The following is an 18043-nucleotide window of genomic DNA, read 5'->3' on the forward strand; positions in this document are numbered from 1 at the left end:
TGTTCCTGGGTCTGTGTAACCAGGGCTTGTGCACAGCAAACACGTCTCTGTTCCTGGGTCTGTGTAACCAGGGCTGGCGCACAGCAAACACGTCTCTGTTCCTGGGTCTGTGTAACCAGGGCTTGTGCACAGCAAACACGTCTCTGTTCCTGGGCCCCTCGTTCAGAGCTGCTGAAGCCTGTCTGAGGGTCTTCAGTCCCGGCTTTACTGTTCCTGCGATCCGTACGAACGCCTCAAACTTTACGACTGCGAGGCACGCGTGGAGGCGACAGCAGCACTTAGAACGCGGTCTATTTACGTCGTCAGTTCAGATGCGCTTCCATGGACTTGTGTGTTTTGAAAGCTGCAACGTTGCAGCCAGTAGGGGGGCGATGGAAGGAGCTGTTGAAAGTCTGACCCATTTTTTTGAAAGTTGTGGGGGGGTGGGGGGGCTCAGCAATAGGGGGTCTCTCAGGGGCCTGCAGAGGGTAAAGTTTTGGGAACCCTGAGTTCACCTGGGTTTGGACGAGCTCGGCATGGACTTGAGCTCCATATTTCCTGGGTCCAAGGAAAAGCAAGCATTAGGAATAGGAAGGGTGTGTGTGTGCATAGTTGTGTGCGTGCACGTGTGTGTGTGTCTGTGTGCGTACGTGCATGCGTGTGTGAGTGCGTGTGTGTGTGAGCGCGCATGTGCGTGTGCATAATTGTGTGCATGCACGTGTGTGCGTGTCTGTGTGCGTGTGTGCATACGTGCATGTGTGTGTGAGTGCGTGTGTGTGTAGAATCCTAACCTCTTGGTGCAGGTGTAGCTCTCTCCAGCATGTGGGTGTGGCCTGTATTTGTGGGGGTCCAGGTGCATCTCTTAAAGCTCAGGACAGCGATCCCCAAAACAGCACATCCACTCAGTGCCAGAGCTACCCACACCACAGGGTGTGCAGCTGGAACAGGGACGGAGAACAGGAGGGGAGGGGGAGGAGAGGAGAGGAGAGAGGGAGAGGAGAGGAAAGGGAGGAGAGGACAGGAGAGGAGAGGGCAGAGAGGGAGAGAAAAGGAGCGGAGAGAGGGAAAGAAGAGGAGAAGAGAGGAAGAGGAGCAGGATAGGAGAGGAGAGAGAGGAAGAGGATGAGAAGACTGAACCTAGGCTGAGGCTAAGATCAATAATAGACTGTAAAGTCACTGCATGCAACACACTGCTTAAACATATTGTTGATATTATTATTAAACAGGCTGCTTCTACCCAGGATGCTGATTGGCTGAGAGCACATTCTACAGTGACTGTAAATCTGATACAATGACAGTTAGCCAAACACCCAGTTTGTAAACAGTATCGCTCTTCGCACATCTGTTATTAACAAATAATATCACGAAATAAAAATGATATTGTGCCAGGAATTAATTGTTTCTATATGTTGTAACCATTTTATGACAGCACTCAAGATGCAGTATATAAGATGCCAAACTCTCGGTGCTGTATAGGTATGGGGCATGCCCCCGCCAAGGCGTAACTTGGCGGGATGGCATACCTGCCATCCCAATAACGTATGTGGAAAAATGTAACAGACTGTCTATTCTTTTGTGGAAAATTACAAAAATGTAATGTGTATGTAAGGTGTATTTTTTTATGCTTAATGTCTTCTCGTAGTTTCTGGGCTGCCTGACATGTAGTCCAGGTATGCTGCCAAATATGTAACCTCCCTTGTTCAATTAGTTCCCTTAGAGAAGAAACTATTATTGTTCCTTATCTTTTTGCGAAAACCGTAAGTTTCTCTGTCTGTCTAGGGGGTATAAAAGTTGCCAGTTTTTCAGAGAACTGCGCAGGACCACAGACTGTGTATCTCTCTCTCAGTGACATCATCATGTATTAAAGCTTCTCGACCTCGATCGAAGTCTCCGTGTGGAGCTGAATTATCCCTCGTGGTCACGATCGTCGCCTCTACCCCACTCCCCCTGTAGCCGCGACTTTGTTCACGATACAGCGCGGCTTCTCGTGCCCTATTGCTTAATTATCGTTTTGCTGCGGTATCACGAAAACCGAAAAAGCGGAGTGGGACACCCCCGAATCCGCACTGGCGAAGGACAGGGTGTCCCCCGCGCACCCCCCAGGGCCGACGTGGCGCCCCGTACCGAGATCCAGACGGGACAGGATTGGCCAGGACCCGTGCTCGGAGCGGCAGGTGAGGGTGACGGGGGGGGGGGGTGCCCTGGTTTACCCACTCCGTGTCCGGGAACCGGGTAATGCTGGGCATGGATACGGGTACTGCCCAAGGGGGAAACACATGGACCACGCCCATTTAGGTCAGTGCAGTGCTGGTTAACACCTAGATTCTCAAATTTGGGGTATCTTTTCATAGTTCCTGAATGTTTCACCCCCCCCAACACACACACACACACACACATACACACATACAATTCAGTCAATATTGAAATTTCCTCCCAGAACGTACTAGCCATTTTTTTTTTTCAAATCATTTTGTGAATTTACTGTGACCTGAAAATGGCTATCCACCCCAACCCCGATCCATGAGAGAGAGAGATAGAAAAAAAAGAAAAAAGAGAGAAATAAAAATGAGTAAAGAACAGAAAGAGGAAGAGGGAGTGTGGTTTTGCACGACTGTGCCTTGTTACATTTGTTTAAGGTTCCTACGTTGAGTAATTTACTTCCTTTTATCAAACTAAAGCTATTTATACTGTTTCTGACAGTTACTCCTCCTCGCTGACTTCTCTGCATGTAGTGTGTGACCTGCAGGTGTCACAGCAGCCTTGTGGGGGACAGGTCTGCTGTCAGAGCCCGGGACACGCTCACCCTCCCTCCCTCACTCTGAGCTTCACCTGCCCGCGGTGGGCGGAGCCTATCTGGCAGGTGAAGGTGCCGGCGTCCGCCCCGGCCCGGGTTCGAGAGCTCCGTGTCGTCGTTTTGCAGGAGCCGGAGGCGCTGCCGAAAACGGTCCGAGCTGGCCCGTGGAGTTCCGGCCGCGGACGTCCGCGTCGTCGCGGTGCCAGCGTTCGCTCTTCCCGAAGGACTTCCCCGGGTGGCTGGCGAAGCAGGGCAGGACCACCGAGCGACCTGCGACCCCCCGTCGCGTGCTGCAGGTCCGCCGCTGACGTGGTGGAATCTGGCGAAGGGAGCTTGGATTGGTCAACCATCTCTCGAGCACGTCTACGACCCTTTCGGATTGGACCCCGCCTATTTTCCTATGTCTTTTAAATTTGGGGGGAAAAAAAATCTTACTGTCCAGGATGCCTTGAGTCAGGGTGCTGCCCCCTGGTGGCCTGGCCAAATTCTCACACAAAAACTGCCTTGCTGTTCATGAACAGCTGATTGTTCTTTTGCACCTGATTGGCTACAGAATCCTTTGCATGCCCCACCTAGTTCCTAAAAGAGTACTGAGCTCTCAAGTTGACTTGCCTGATTAAATAAAGGGTACATTTTTAAAAAGTGCCTTCAATATGAGAAACCATTTCTCCATGTTTTGGACTGGATTTCAATCTAAGAATTGTTTACATGATTGGTGGGTGAATGTAAGTTTCTGTGAGGAATTAAGGATCATTTCACTGCAGGGCAATTAAAAAGGATCAAAAACACTGTTCACACTGTGTGCGAATGTTTGTTATTGCGCATTTGCTATTGAACAAAAACTGCGTAGCATTTCTAACAATTTTAGAATCGAACCGCCCCCCCCCCTCCAAGAACTTCCACTTCTCTGCGAGGACAGAGTGAGGAACTGTGGCTTTTACAGATAAAACCGAAACCCACCCAAGTCTGTCTGGTTTTCTTTTTTCGGTTTCTTCACAAGACAAAAAAAGGTCAAACGGCAAAAAAGGCAAACCATAGACTGAAATGCGACTTCAAAAAACTGAAATGCTGAGCTGCGTCTTTCAGTTACATAGCTTGCCTTCTATTCTCAGGAAATATTCACAGCACTTATTTCGGTCGGTATGTCCTTACTAATGTATATTTTAGGAGTAATCTTACCAGATTTTGCTTGATTGAGTTGTTGTACATATTCTAACCAAATACAGTTTGATTTGTTTTTCATACACTGATCAAATTTAGCTTGATTTTGTTTAGGCCTCTAACAAAATCTTTTAATATTTAATCTTTTTAAAATAGACTAACCAATCACTGACTCAAAGATGAAGGCTTAAAAGTATCTTGTAAGGCAAGATTGGCAAAAAAAAAAAAAAAATCAAATAAGGAAATATTTTAAGGCACCCTGTGCTTTTTTATCATAAAGTAGCAATAGGATGAGGCTTCATGAAACAGAAGATGAGGATCTGCGAAACCGAAAATGGATGGAGCTAAAAAATGGCTGACATTGATAGCTTACGGACACAGGCCCAGTGCTTAAAATGGTGCCACACATCCCCCGTCGAGAAGTGGCCTCATAATCTCCTCCGTTCGTTTCAACGGGAGCCGGGTTTTCGCGTCCGCAAGGCATGCTGGGATATCTGGCCATGCGAGCGCCCGGAAAGACGGGGAAGCGCGGTGCGACAACCAGATCGGATTTGAGATCCGACGTGCAAACTGTCTCCGATTTCGATTTTTATTTCCCCGTTCCACATGGTTCTGTCAAGGGCGACTCGTTATTTATTGCTGTGCGGGGATTTCCAAAAATGTACGATTGATGTACATTTAACGAATGTTTTACACAGTGCTTTACACGCCCATAAGCGGCCAGTTGTGGGAGACGAGAACGATGTCAGGTGGCCTCATTGGAGGACGTGTGGCTTCAGGGTACAGGTAAAGCATACAGGAGCCCTCACCGTCGATAACGGTTAGATTCATGTAATATTTACTAAACAAGCCTGAAGACAATTTCTCAAATGCAACTTCTCAAACACAACAACACCTGTTCATTCCTGTCGCAAAATCCCTACTGAAGTTCAGAAAAGCACAGTGATCGATGGCCTCGCTCTCAGGCTGTCATGCCCCCCCCCCCCCCCCAGATGTGAGGTCACACTTTATCTGGCGACGGTGTCAGCGCCCGCATAACCCCTCCCCACACCCTCAGTGTGGGTGCAGCCCACGGGCCCAGTTGCCCCATTGCATTCTGGGGGAGAAGTGTTGCGGCTTGGGCACCGTCGCACCACGGCAAAGAGTAAACCCGTGAGAATACAGCCTGCACTTCGCTTCCGCTGCCGACAGAAGTGGTGACGAAGAAAGAAAACGTTTGGCTTCGGGCTCATGAACATTTATAGCGGGAACAGGTTTCAGGAGCCAGGTTGCAGGGTTAAAGGTGTGACTTCAAAGTAAATCCGATACAATGTTATTATTTATCAAGGTATGTATGTAGGCAGTCTGTACATGTACCCTGAACTAGAAACAAAAATGTAAAGTGAATATTGTATAGTTATTAATAAATATTAATAGTGACCATATCATATGAAGAAAATTAATGCAAAAATAATTTTGTGTTGTGAATATTATAATAAAATATTTTGTGATGAGCTGCTGCTTATTCTGTTGTGGCACAAAGCCAAGCTAATCTAAGATAAAAAAGCTAAGCTAAACTAAGATAAACCAAGTTTAGCTAAAATAAGCCAAGCTAAACTAAGTGAAATTATGCTCAAGCTAAAATTAACAAGGCTAAACTAGGCTAGGCTAAATCAAGCTAAGCTCATTGCAAGCCATTTTTAACCCCTGAAGATCAGCTGTGGGAGCAGTTGTAGGTAATTAGCAGAACTGGGGAAATTCCCATTCATGTAGAAATATCAGAATTAGAAACTGTGGACAATAAAAACAAAGAGACAGCACACGAACAGGAATATGCATTTCCTTGTGTTTTTCCCTTAAGTGGTTTATTACGCTGGCATTTTGACAGCATTCAGTGAGAAACCTAAATGTGGCAATGCAGGCAGGGTGTTTGAGACCTGGCAACCTCCACAACCTCTCCCAGGGTTGCCAGTTTGGAGAAAAAACATCATTTGTGTGATCAGTGGCAGTTTTCAGCAGTAGTAGTAGGTGGTATCTCTGCTTCCATCACATTACATCATATTTATTTGGCAAATGCTTTTATCCAAAGCAACGTACAATAAGTGTATACCGAAGGTCATTGGAACAAGTACATAATGCAGGTCCGATAGATACAATACTCATTACATAAAAGTAATCTATAGTCAGGAACACATTAAGTCCAGTTCACACAGTACACATAGCCTAGGTCAGACAGTTATGGTAAGTCAAACTAGGAGGCATGTCGACAAGATATGACAGACCAACAAGATAAAGATACAAGTGGATAAGCACTGGATGAGATACAAATGAAAGTGGTAGAGGATCATGATAGAAGGATACAAGTACTAGGAGTGATCCTAAATTGGGAGTGCCCTGCAGAGTGGTGATAGTTTGGCCAGGTATAGTCTGAAGAGATGAGTCTTCATACCACGGCGGAAGATGGGCAGTGACCAAGTGGTTCGTAGAGGAACAGGGAGTTCGTTCCACCACTGGGGAGCCAGGGTGGGGAAGCTCCGTTGTAGGGACGAGTAAGATCCATTCACCCGGATGGCAAGGGGTGCAAGTCAACCTGCTGCAGCAGAGCAGTGTGGTCGAGCTGGTGTGTAGGGATGAATTATGTCCTGTCGGTAGGCGGGGGCTGTCCTGTTTGCTGCAGTGTAGGCGAGGGTCAGGACTTTGAACCTGATCCTTGCGATGACCGGTAGCCAGGGGAGTGACCTCAGCAATGTATTGCAGGCTAATGTGATGCACGCTAATGTAATGCAGGCTAACGTAATGCAGGCTAACACAATGTCGGCTAATGTAATGCAGGCTAATGTAATGCAGGCTAGCGCAATGTCGGCTAATGTAACGCAGGCTAATGTATGTCGGCTAATGTAATGCAGGCTAATGCAATGCAAGCTAGCGTAATGCAGGCTAATGCAATGCAAGCTAACACAATGCAGGCTAATGTAATGTAGGCTAATGCCATGCAATCTACCGCAATGCAGGCTTATGCAATGCAAGCTAACATAATACAGGCTAATGCAATCAAGGCTAATATAATGCAGGCTAACTTAATGCAAGCTAACGCAATGTGGTTTTCCGTCAGGACAGGCAGTCGTAGGTGTTCTCCTCAGACATGTCGTAGTGGTTCAGGTCGGTGTAGGCCTCCCCTGCGGTCTTGCAGTTCATGTAAACCTCACCCTCAGTCGATCGGGAGCTGTCCCTGCATTCAGGACACAAGACCAAATTCGGTGACCCCCTCCCCCACTCTCCCCTCCCCCCTCCCTCCCTGCAGTCCCCGTAGCTTTGTGGGAAAAAGTAGTAATAGCTCCTTTAATGAGTGATTCACAAGACATTAGTAACTGCTGTGTCTATGTAAAAAAAATGGTTATAATGTAAACTAAATGTATTGTACACTTAATTTGTCAGTAAATCATGTCTTGCATGGACATGTGGTAAACATACACACTAAAACATGGGAATGCACACACACACACACACACACACACACACGCCTCTCTCTCTTCCCCCCACCTGTCTGCACCCCCCCTCCCACCTTCAGCACTTACTTCAATTCCATTCCTGGTCCGGGCAATCCTGAACAATGAGAGACTGAAAAGAGAAAGAGCGACAACAACGCAGAAAAACAGAGACAGAGAAAAAGAAAAAGAAAGAGGGAGAGTGAATGAGAGCAAGAAAGACACAGAGAGAGGGGGAGAGAGGAACAAAAAACAAAGCCAATCACGTCACAATTCACTCCTCATTTATCTCGACCTTTACCGGCGATCGGCATGTTATTGGTGACGTGCGATCCCCAGAGCTGTAGGGAAGGCTGCGATTAGGGCTCGTCGCTCCACGTAATGAACAGAAACCTGCTCTGATTCCGCTTGTCGGGAATGAAGACGTCAGGCGGCGGCAGCGTTATCCCAACGGGCATTTATGCTACCGGCGTTCAGCAAAACACTCTAATCCCCGGCGACTCACGCAACTGTTTTCTCGCTTCTGTAGAGCGTCCATTTCCACAGCTGGATGTACACATACTGAAACAATACGGGTTCAATGGTACCACTGATAACTTCAATTTTTTCAGTATATCCTACAGCCACACGTAGTACTACAAGGAGAGCCAGTGGCTTTTTTACACGCTACAGGCCACACACAGTACTACAGGAGAGCTGGTGGCTATTTTACACCTTACAGGCCACACACAGTACTACAGGAGAGCTGGTGGCTATTTTACACCTTACAGGCCACACACAGTACTACAGGAGAGCCAGTGGTTCTTTTACACGCTACAGGCCACACACAGTACTACAGGAGAGCCAGTGGCTGTTTTACACACTACAGGCCACACACAGTACTACAGGAGAGCCAGTGGCTATTTTACACAATACAGGCCACACACAGTACTACAGGAGAGCCAGTGGCTATTTTACACAATACAGGCCACACAAAAGGTATCACAAAAAAATGGAAAATGTTTTGGCCCAACTTTCAGTTCTTTTTCGCACTTTCCTGCCCGCATCAAGTGTTCAGCCAGGAAAGCCATAAATTTCAGTTGTGCGCAGAAGTCATTACATGCAGCTCAGAAAGACACATTTTAATTTTCAGTAAATACACCCCTATTTTCACAAAAACACGGCCAGTGCAGTTTCTGCCAAGTTTACTTGAAAACAGAGGAAATCGTTAATTTCAATGGGGACTATTTTCAGTACTTCCGTGCCGTGGCAAACTACTTTCCACAATTAAAAAAACAATCTCACTTTATGCAGTTGTTTCAGTAAAAAATACAAAGGGCAAGTTTCTTCGTAATGGGGAATTACGCTGACCAAGAGCAACAGTGAGTCTCTCTGACTTGTTTTAATACTTATGGACAACAACGTGAGGGGTAGATCAGTGTTGGCTAGATGGACGATAATTGCTTGTAGGATAAATTCATTGAGAAGTGGACAGGAGCGTCATTGGTTTCGGTCTTTTCATAGGATGTGTCGACGATACTGTAAAAATGAAAATGACCAGTACTGCCCATTTGTGTCGCATACAGTTACACACTTATAACCGAGTATCCGTTCCTCAGCGTTGTCAGAGAGGACAGAGGCAAAAGCTGCCAAACCGCAAACGCATTATGATCGATTATTTAATCGGAAGTTGTTAATGCCCCCGAATCCCTCCTGTGAGTGACCTGCAGGGGTGAATGGTACGAGTGATGGAGCTGACACTGGAGGACCTGAGGGGTGGAAGGTCAGGTGACTACTGATGGGGGGGGGGGGGGGGGGGGGAGGGCGGGCCTGGGTCACCTCACCTCTGGGTGGGGGGTCGTGGGACAGCTTGTTGAGAGCCGTGGGCTTGGTCCCTCTGTGCAAGAAGACCCAGACGCCCAGCAGGAGCAGGAGGAACAGGCAGAGGAGGCCCAGGGCAAGGGCAGCCATGCCAACTGGGAGACCCACTGCCGAGACATAATCAACATTCGAAGTGCTTCATCATCATCATCATCATCGCCTGCATCTGCATTACCATCTTCACCTGCGTCTGCTTCATCTTCACCCACATCATCATCATCATCACCTGCACCATCTTCATCATGATCATTTACAACATCATCACCCGCATCATCATCTTCATCAACACCATCATCATTGTTAACATCATCATCATTACCTGCATCTTTACCATCATCATCATCATCGTCATCATCATCATCACCTGCAGCTTCATCATCCCCATCAACATCACCATCATCTTCACCATCATCATCACCATTTTCCCCATCAACATCGCCATCATCTTACCCATCATCATCATAATAGTCAGCATCATTTTGAACTTCATCTTTTACCTGGTGAAGGGATGATGTTCACCTGGTGAGGCAGGCTGCTGTTTACTTGAGTGAGGTTCAGGGTGGAAGTGTGAGCCTGGCACTCATAGAGCCCACTGTCCCCTATCCTTCTCAGAGTCAGCGTCTGCTCCGCCCCCACCTTCTGAGGCTCCGCCCCTCCCAGCTTGTTCCAGCTCCAGGTGATGAGGGAGGGGCCAGAGGTGGGCACGCACTTCAAGGTGACGAGGCCACTCCCCTCTAATACCACTGAGCCCTGGGAGCTGACCACCACCGAGGGTGGGAGAAGCCGCTCTGTGGAGACAGGAAGTGGTCATCGCCAAAGAAGAAAATTGCATCATAGAAAAAACCCATGCGCATGCACACGCACACACACGCATACGCAAACACACACACACACGCCAACACTTCACTTATGCCTTTTACTCGTGTCACAAAAGGTATTTTAAACGTCGGTACTAAAGTTTACATTTGCTGAAATGTGGGTTTGTTGAGACCCGTAGCGTAGGCATCTGTGATGTACATACCAAGCACAGTCAGCTCAGTGTGAAACTGTGCCACAGCTCTGAAGAAATTAGCTGTGCAGCTGTACTGTCCAGAGTCCCCCACCGTGGCGATCCTCGGGGGAAGCTTCTTGTCGTATCCAATCTCTCTCACCACACCCGAGGACCGGTTCAGGTAGCTCCAGACATAATAAGCCTCAAAGGGAAGGGATGGACAGGACATTTTGACCAGGTCCCCCTCCAGCATTACAGGAGCCCCACTTTCAAACTGCACGAAGGGAGGCAGGCTGGAAACAATGCGCCACATGTCGGGCACACCTGTCGTCACACCTGTGGGCCAGAATCACAATGCATAGCTCAGGAGAGACATAGCTCAGGAGGTAAGAGCGGTTGTCTGGCAGTTGGAGGGTTGCCGGTTCGATCCCCCGCCCTGGGCACGTCGAAGTGTCCCTGAGCAAGACACCTAACCCCTAACTGCTCTAGTGAATGAGAGGCATCAATTTTAAAGCCCTTTCAATAAAAGCGCTATATAAATGCAGTCCATTTACCATTTACAATGCGACATGAAGAGTGGCCTGTGCAGCAGTGATAAAGCACCTTAGTTTGTAACTAACAGGGTATAGGTTCACTGTGTGGCCTGTAGGGTGTAAAATAGTCACTGCTCTCCTGTAGTACTGTGTGTGGCCTGTAGTGTGTAAAATAGCCACTGGCTCGCATGTAGTACTGTGTGTGGCCTGTAGGGTGCGAAATAGTCAGTGCTCTCCTGTGCATCTCTGCATGGGCTGCATGAGGAAGCAGCATCCAGAATTGTGTAACAACTTGCATGTGATATTTAGATAAAATATCAAAGAGAAAAACCTTGAGGCTGCTGAGGCATACTCTGTGCATACTCTCTATACAGGTGTGTACCTGGGGAGAGAATCCTGCAGGCACCACTGATCAGGACTGTAATAAACCCCGCCCCTTTCCTCCAATGGAAATGAATGGTTCAATAAGAACCTTTGTTTTTTTGCCCAATCGGTGACTTAAAAATCTTTCACTGACTTTAACAAGCTTACGCGGTGGACATAAATTCAGCCGCATTAAAAGCCCAGGCCTCAATACTGCTTTTTGGCGCCCTTATAATAGCTGAATTGCATAAAATACTTTTCGTTAAAAAAAAGCACTCAATGGAAATAAAAATGAAAAAATACGAAAAAGGCCAATCGCTATAAAATGCTCTGTTACCACTCCAAAGAAGTTGTGAAATTTAATTGCACGTAAACGTGCCAGCTGGGCATGGCGAGACCAAAAAACAGTGAGTCGTCTGGCATCGGATGCTTGTCTGTGTCCGCGAGCGAGTAAATCACCTGACATCACTTTACATCATATTCATTTGCCAGATGCTCTTGCTCATCGGAGAAAGACAATTCGAGAAAGATGCAAGTGTATTCAATTTTTCAATTCAATTCAATTTTATTTGCACAGCGCTTTTTTTTTTTTTACAAAGAACTGTCACAAAGACACTTCACAGAATAGCAATGCAAGAGACAGAGCAAAAAGAGCAGACAGAGCGAACACCAGGCCTGAACAGGCCATCCAGCCCTTAATTATGTGGTTTTTGCTTTGGATAAAAGCGTCTGCTAAATAAATGTAATGTAATGTAATGAACCCCCAAATAGCAAGCACATGAAGTTTAAAAAAATTAAATAAAAATAAAATAACTCCCAATGGGGAGAAAAACTCTCGAACGGTGACGAGAAAAAAACTCTCCAATGAGGAAAAATCTCGAGGAGAACCCGGCTACAGAGGGGGAGCCCGTCCTCTGATGGCCGGCCTGGTGTAAAGCAGCGGTAGAATGGAATGTAACAGATAAAATGGGCTAAGTAGAGATGCGTTCAAGTTCAGCGAACAGAGGCCAATGTTCGTGGCGAACATGTTTTCTTTGAACAGTTCAATTTGAACGGCTTTTTACGAACATTCCAAATTATTTGCATTAAACATGAACAGACATGGCGACGAGAGCGTTGTACTCACAGCCGCTTCTGTGATCATCGATGATAAAAAAACAATAGCTAGCTAGCGAACAATAATAACGGATCACACTTAACGGCATCTTCAATTGAAATACCCATCTGGGAACATTTCCCTCAGTCCAGCGTCCATTTTTGTTGGCCGCAAACTACCTTTTCAGACCGTTCGCTTATGTTTGCAAACGTTCGCGACGAACACAAAGCTAACGGAAAAAAGTTTGAAATAGTTTGCAAACGTTTGCAAAAGTTCGCCTTGTTCGCTGAACTTCAACGCATCTCACAGCTGAGATGATATACTCATCAGATTACCGAGAGCAACACTCCCACACCTGTCTGACAACAAAAGCAGACGGTCATGTAAAGACACAAAACGACCCACGCACCAGTGCCAGCCGGCTATAATAACCATAAATACTTACTGACAGTGTCTATATCGAGTCCTAAAAAGAGAAACATAAAAACCAATTTAAAAAGTAAACATTTATGTAAAGCCGTAAAAAAAAAAAAAAAAAAGTATCATAACCTGAATTAGAACAAAGAGCGTGAGTGTTCGGGAATCAGGAGAAGGCTGGGGGACCATCTGATTGCCATGAGTGCATTTAACTGAGTGATTCTTTTTTAAAATGCTTTAAACACCTGCCTCGTTATTGAATATATATACAATGTGGTGACATATTTTTAATGAAAGAATACATATAAGAGGCACTGTTCTGTGGAGTGATGAAGTCCCCGTACTGGAAAAAGATAGTTATGATATGAGAAGGAAAGATATTAACTTCAACGCTTTGCCTGGGCAAACTCTAGGCGATGTGACGGCATTGCATTGATGCAGCTCATGGTTTCTATGTGTGTGTGTGTGTGTGTGTGTGTGTGTGTGTAATCTGTGGTCCTAGTGTGGTAGCTGGCTCTCTCTGTTTAACAGGCGACACAGGTGCGGATGCTCCACGGCCTTACTTTCAAAAGGGCTTGCAGATGTGATCATCATCTTTGTCATCATCATCGTCATCATCATCATGGCCATCATCATGGCAGATCTCTGCACACCTGGATGACACCTGTAGATAAGCAGAAGAAAACAGACTGAGGAGAGAACAGGCCATTCAGCCCACGGTCAGTTACCTCTCTGTCTGTACCACAAACACACTGCAGAGAGAACAGACCATTCAGCCCATCGTCAGTTACCTGCAGACCGGGTTTCTGTCTGTACCACATGCTCTGACATGCTGATCCACACTCTGACAACTCTTCGCATGAAAAAAAATACTTTAAAAATAAAAATTCTAATATCACGGTTCACTTTATTAATCCCTTTTAGGAGCCTAAATGCCCCAATCAGATTCCCCTTTAGTCTCTTTTTACTAAGCCTGAAGAGATTAAGCATCTGTAAAGTGTGTCCTCATGACTTTTACATTTCATACCACAAACCAAGTTTACCTGAACTGTAACTGCCGTACAACTGAATGGTACCTGTCCATTTACCTGAACTGTCCCTGGACTATGCCTGAACTCTACCTGTCCATTTACCTGAACTGTCCCTGTCCAGTATGTGAACTGTACCTGTCTTGTACCTGTCCACCTACCTGAACAGTACATGGACAGTACCTGAACTATACTTGAACTGCACCTGGACTGTACCTGGTCTATGCCTATTATGTACCAGGACTGTATCTGTCCTATACCTGAAGTGTACCTGTCCAGTACCTATCCTGTACCTGAACTCTGCCCATTCTGTACTTGGACTGCACCCATTCCGTACCTGGACTGTACCTGTCTTGGCTGATGCTCTCACCTCACACGAACTACCCCCAGGGGGGGGGGAACAGACCTCTTTATTGGGAGGAACTGTAAAAATGGGAAGAGATTAGTGAAAGACAGGAACTCCCCTCTTCCTCCCGAGAGTTCGCACAGGGCTCCGTGTGTTTCGTAAGCACGGGGCAATTTTTCACAAAAACAGAGGCATGGTGTTGCACAAAGAGGGACATGATCGGCCAATTTTTTTAAAATCACGGTGCCGTGCCAGCAGAGGTGGGTAAGCTGGCTTCAAAGAGTAAAAAGACTGACCATGAATTTGCTCCATCACCATGCACTAAACCAGCTGATTCTAATTAGCATAACTCTTCAGCATGATGGGAGAACTAATTATTGTGATCAGCTGGTTTAGTGCATGGTGCTGGAGCAAATGCATGGTAAGTCTTTTTACTCTTTGAAGCCGGGTTACCCACCTCTGCGTGCCAGGGACTGGGTGGGGCTTGCACGTGGGCGATGGTCGAGGCGAGCTCTTTCACCTTCACTGTGAAGCGCTTTGAGACCATGAGCAACAAAAAAAAAAAAGCGCTTCATAAATGCAATCCATCGCCACTACCGCGTCGAGCTGCCGCTGAATAAAAGTCACGAGTCAGCAGATAAAGTCAGAAACACACTTTAGAAAGCAGCAGGCTCCTCTTCTGTTAGTATGTCACAGCTAAGTGTGTGTGTGTGTGTGTGTGCATGCATGCGTGTGTGAGTCACAGGTAAGTGTGTATGTATGTGTATGTGGAGTCATTAAATGGTAATGCATTTATATAGCGCTTTTATCCATTGATGCCTCTCATTCGCCAGAGCAGTTGGGGGTTAGGTGTCTTGCTCAAGGACACTTCGACAAGCCCAGGGCAGGGTTTGAACCAGCAACCCTCCGACTGCCAGACAACCGCTCTTACCTCCTGAGCTATGTCGCCCCAGTATGTTCTCCTAAGGTGAGTCGCAGGTAAGCTGACTGCTGTTTGAGTTGAAGCCATATTATCATGCTACTTCAAAACTGCTGTGTTATCAAATTTAAGAAAGGAATAATGATTTAAGTTGATTACTTATTTAGTACGTTCACAGAAAACCTGAGGGCACACGGGTCCCTGCACTGGGGAACAGATACGCTCTCTGCAGTTGTTCGGTGATCATTAACAGCAGGAAGTGGGAGGTGGCACAGTTCTTGACCGCACCTCCCGTCCTTTCACGTTAGTTTGTGTACTTTTAAGCTACATAAAGTCAGGCCTGTTTTAAATTGCGAAAGAAGAGTTATGAATATGTGTGTGTGTATGTGTGTGCGTACGCGTGTGTGTGTCTCTGTGTGTGAGGTGTGTATGTGTGTGCATGTGTGTGTGTGTGTGTGTGTGTGCGTGAGTTCACAGTGGCCACTGTACATCTCCTGGCTCATTAATTTAATGGGATGATGGGGTGGGTCTTCACGCATGCCAGACCATGCCTGTTAAACATGTGGGAACCTCGGAACAATACCCAAGAAGAATACCCCGCCCCGCCACCCCCACCCCAAATCACAGCATCATGGTTGAGTTCAATTTCAAAATGAAGACTTCTCACTGTCAGTGACAGTAACCTTCAGTCAATCAATTGCTTTTTTTCTTCGCGAACATCCTTACGGGCACCGCTGGTGGCATGCTGTGCACCTGATGTCCCAGGTATTTTTTAAAAATTTTTGATGGCAACATCCCTAAATCAATGGTTCCCTGATCCCCCCGCCCCACAATCAAAATCAAAGAGAAACAAATAGCTTGTCATGTACACAGTTTGTAAAAGGTTGGCAATGTTTCTGCGTTTGTGACATTGGCAGGAAGATTGACACGCGAGTAGGAAGAAGAGCAGGTCGAAGAACGGGTCCAGGTGACATGTGCCAAAACCTGGGCACTTCCTCACCTGAACACAGGCAGGCACAGGTTAAGCTAGAAGGTGCTAGCAGTTCTGCCAGGTAGGAGGAGCCTTCCTCATTTATAAGGCTGTATGTCAGAGGTGTTAATCTGAAGCCCGTGGGAGCTGCAGTGTCTGCAGGTATTTGTAGTTCCTTTTCAGTCACCAGCCAACTAAGGCCTTTAGAACAAACTGTGTGGCTTCAATTGGCTTCAGCAAATACACCAACTAGCCTGTAGGTAATCAGAGCACTAGGTAAAATTGAGTTAGGTGCACATCATTGGATTGAATGCCATGTTTCTTGTCATTATGTTATGTTATGTAACTCAAAAGAGTCACTGGTGATGAAACACACCAAAAAACCAGCCAGGACTACATTCTTCAAAGTCTTGCACACCTGATGTGCTATGCCTGCTTGCGGTGTCACGATTTTAATATTTCAGGAGCCAGATAATGGGTGGGCCTACTATGTGCTGTCACTCATTAAATTATTTGAACCAATTAAACAATGTTGGATCCTTCCTGAAAAGTAAATGATTGGTTGAAACCAAACTGAGCGCATGATCCAATTACTGGCGTCGGGAAGCTTGAACAACCCATTTCTGCCCACGTTTAAAATTTTCTATATCTAACCTTTTTGATTCGACAAATCATTTTTTAAAGTAGGCTATGAGATCCACAGGGCCTGCAGAAACATGCAGTGTAAAACTATTGTTTTCTCTAAAAAAATAAAACAAAATGATATTGACTATGAATTTGCTATTTCAAATATAGCTAGTAACCAACACGCTTTTCTTCTTGCAAATAAAACGCGCGCCGCGGTCGGTTGGCAGTTTCAGTGAAGAAATGGCTGACATTTTTGGTGCGCGCACGGCTCCACCAGAAAGCCAACTTACTCCGTCTCTAACCAGCACTTGACTCAAGAAACCCCGCTATCCGGATCAAAAGTTGAATTGAAGTCGTGGGAAAATAAGGGCGAGCTTCGGCCTGGCTTTTCGGCGGCAGGGAGAGCGGGAGAGAGTGTCTACCGTTCTTCTGGACAGGTAAGGTAAGCTAAATTATTCTTGGGCCTAAGAAGAAGATTCTATGATGACATTGCTTTCTCTAGCCTAGCGGTTATCAATGATCTCATTAGTCAGACGTCTGAACATTTGCTATATTTAGCTAAATTGAACGTTACAGCTACATGGTATTTGTGTGTAAAGACAAGGCCATTTGCTGATGTAGTTCTTGCTGTGAAAACAACATAACATGTACCCTAACTCTTGAAATAGCGGTTGTGCAGAATATAGATATTAAATAATAAACGAGCTAGCTAGCCTTAAGCCTTTAAACTTAAAGCTATAGCTAGTTAGTTAGTAGCGGATGTTGAATTTTTCAAGCCATGTTTAGGCCGTGTTTAGGTAGCGACAGCTAACCTAGCTTTAGTGTTGTGCAGTTGTTAATACGAAGGTGGTTTGTGGATGTTGAATTATCCAACCCATTCCCAATAATGTTGTTGTGTTGTGGCTCGTATTCAGCTAAATTTTGACTTCAGACCTACATAGTATTTGAACTTGGCAACAACTCGCGGGGGTGTACTTTCGCTCGAGATCGGCTAGCGAAGCGGTGTTATGCTTTGGGTTGGAATTGCAGTTCAAGTGGGCTCCACTGCTGAAGGGTACGAATAGCGGAATATAACCTTCAGTTTTTGTTTTCAAATTTTTTTTGACTACACTACCGGCCGTGGGCTGGTAATTATCCAGCTTGCTCCAGCGTGTTTTACGGCGGTTGGCATCCTTTTTAGTTGCATTACCGCCTCCTTCTGGATCTAACCATGTACTGCTGTCTGGATCTCTTATATCCTGTTACTTATTCCAGTTGCCCTCAAAAAACTAAATGTCACCTTCTTTCCCTCCACCGTGTCCCCACACTCAAGCAGATCTGTAAGCCTTGCCTCCACTCCTAGTCTCTGTAATCCTGTAAACATTACCCTGTGATCAAAACGTTTTCCCAGTTGTCTTAATGCTCTCACTTTCACGTTGTGTTTTCATGGTTGGCCACTAGGTGGAGCCCTCTCCTTAGATATAGTTGCCAAGTCTCTGCTCTGAGGACAAGAATG

The 18043-nt window shown here is 46.1% G+C and overlaps 1 protein-coding gene across 1 annotated transcript; it reads right to left on the reverse strand.

The window, feature by feature from the left end:
* Positions 1-6735: 6735 nt before the first annotated feature.
* LOC118212538 (basement membrane-specific heparan sulfate proteoglycan core protein-like) lies at positions 6736-14055 on the reverse strand. The gene is made up of 8 exons (XM_035390500.1): positions 14035-14055; positions 13222-13322; positions 12687-12707; positions 10280-10585; positions 9756-10046; positions 9222-9365; positions 7489-7531; positions 6736-7142 (listed from the first exon to the last, which is right to left on the reverse strand). Exons 2-8 carry the CDS (start codon positions 13292-13294, stop codon positions 7022-7024), a joined length of 999 nt encoding a protein of 332 aa, XP_035246391.1. The 5' UTR covers positions 13295-13322; positions 14035-14055; the 3' UTR covers positions 6736-7021.
* Between the last annotated feature and the right edge of the window lie 3988 nt (positions 14056-18043).

This window comes from Anguilla anguilla, chromosome 1 (genome assembly GCF_013347855.1).
Source record: "Anguilla anguilla isolate fAngAng1 chromosome 1, fAngAng1.pri, whole genome shotgun sequence".
Taxonomy (NCBI): domain Eukaryota; kingdom Metazoa; phylum Chordata; class Actinopteri; order Anguilliformes; family Anguillidae; genus Anguilla; species Anguilla anguilla.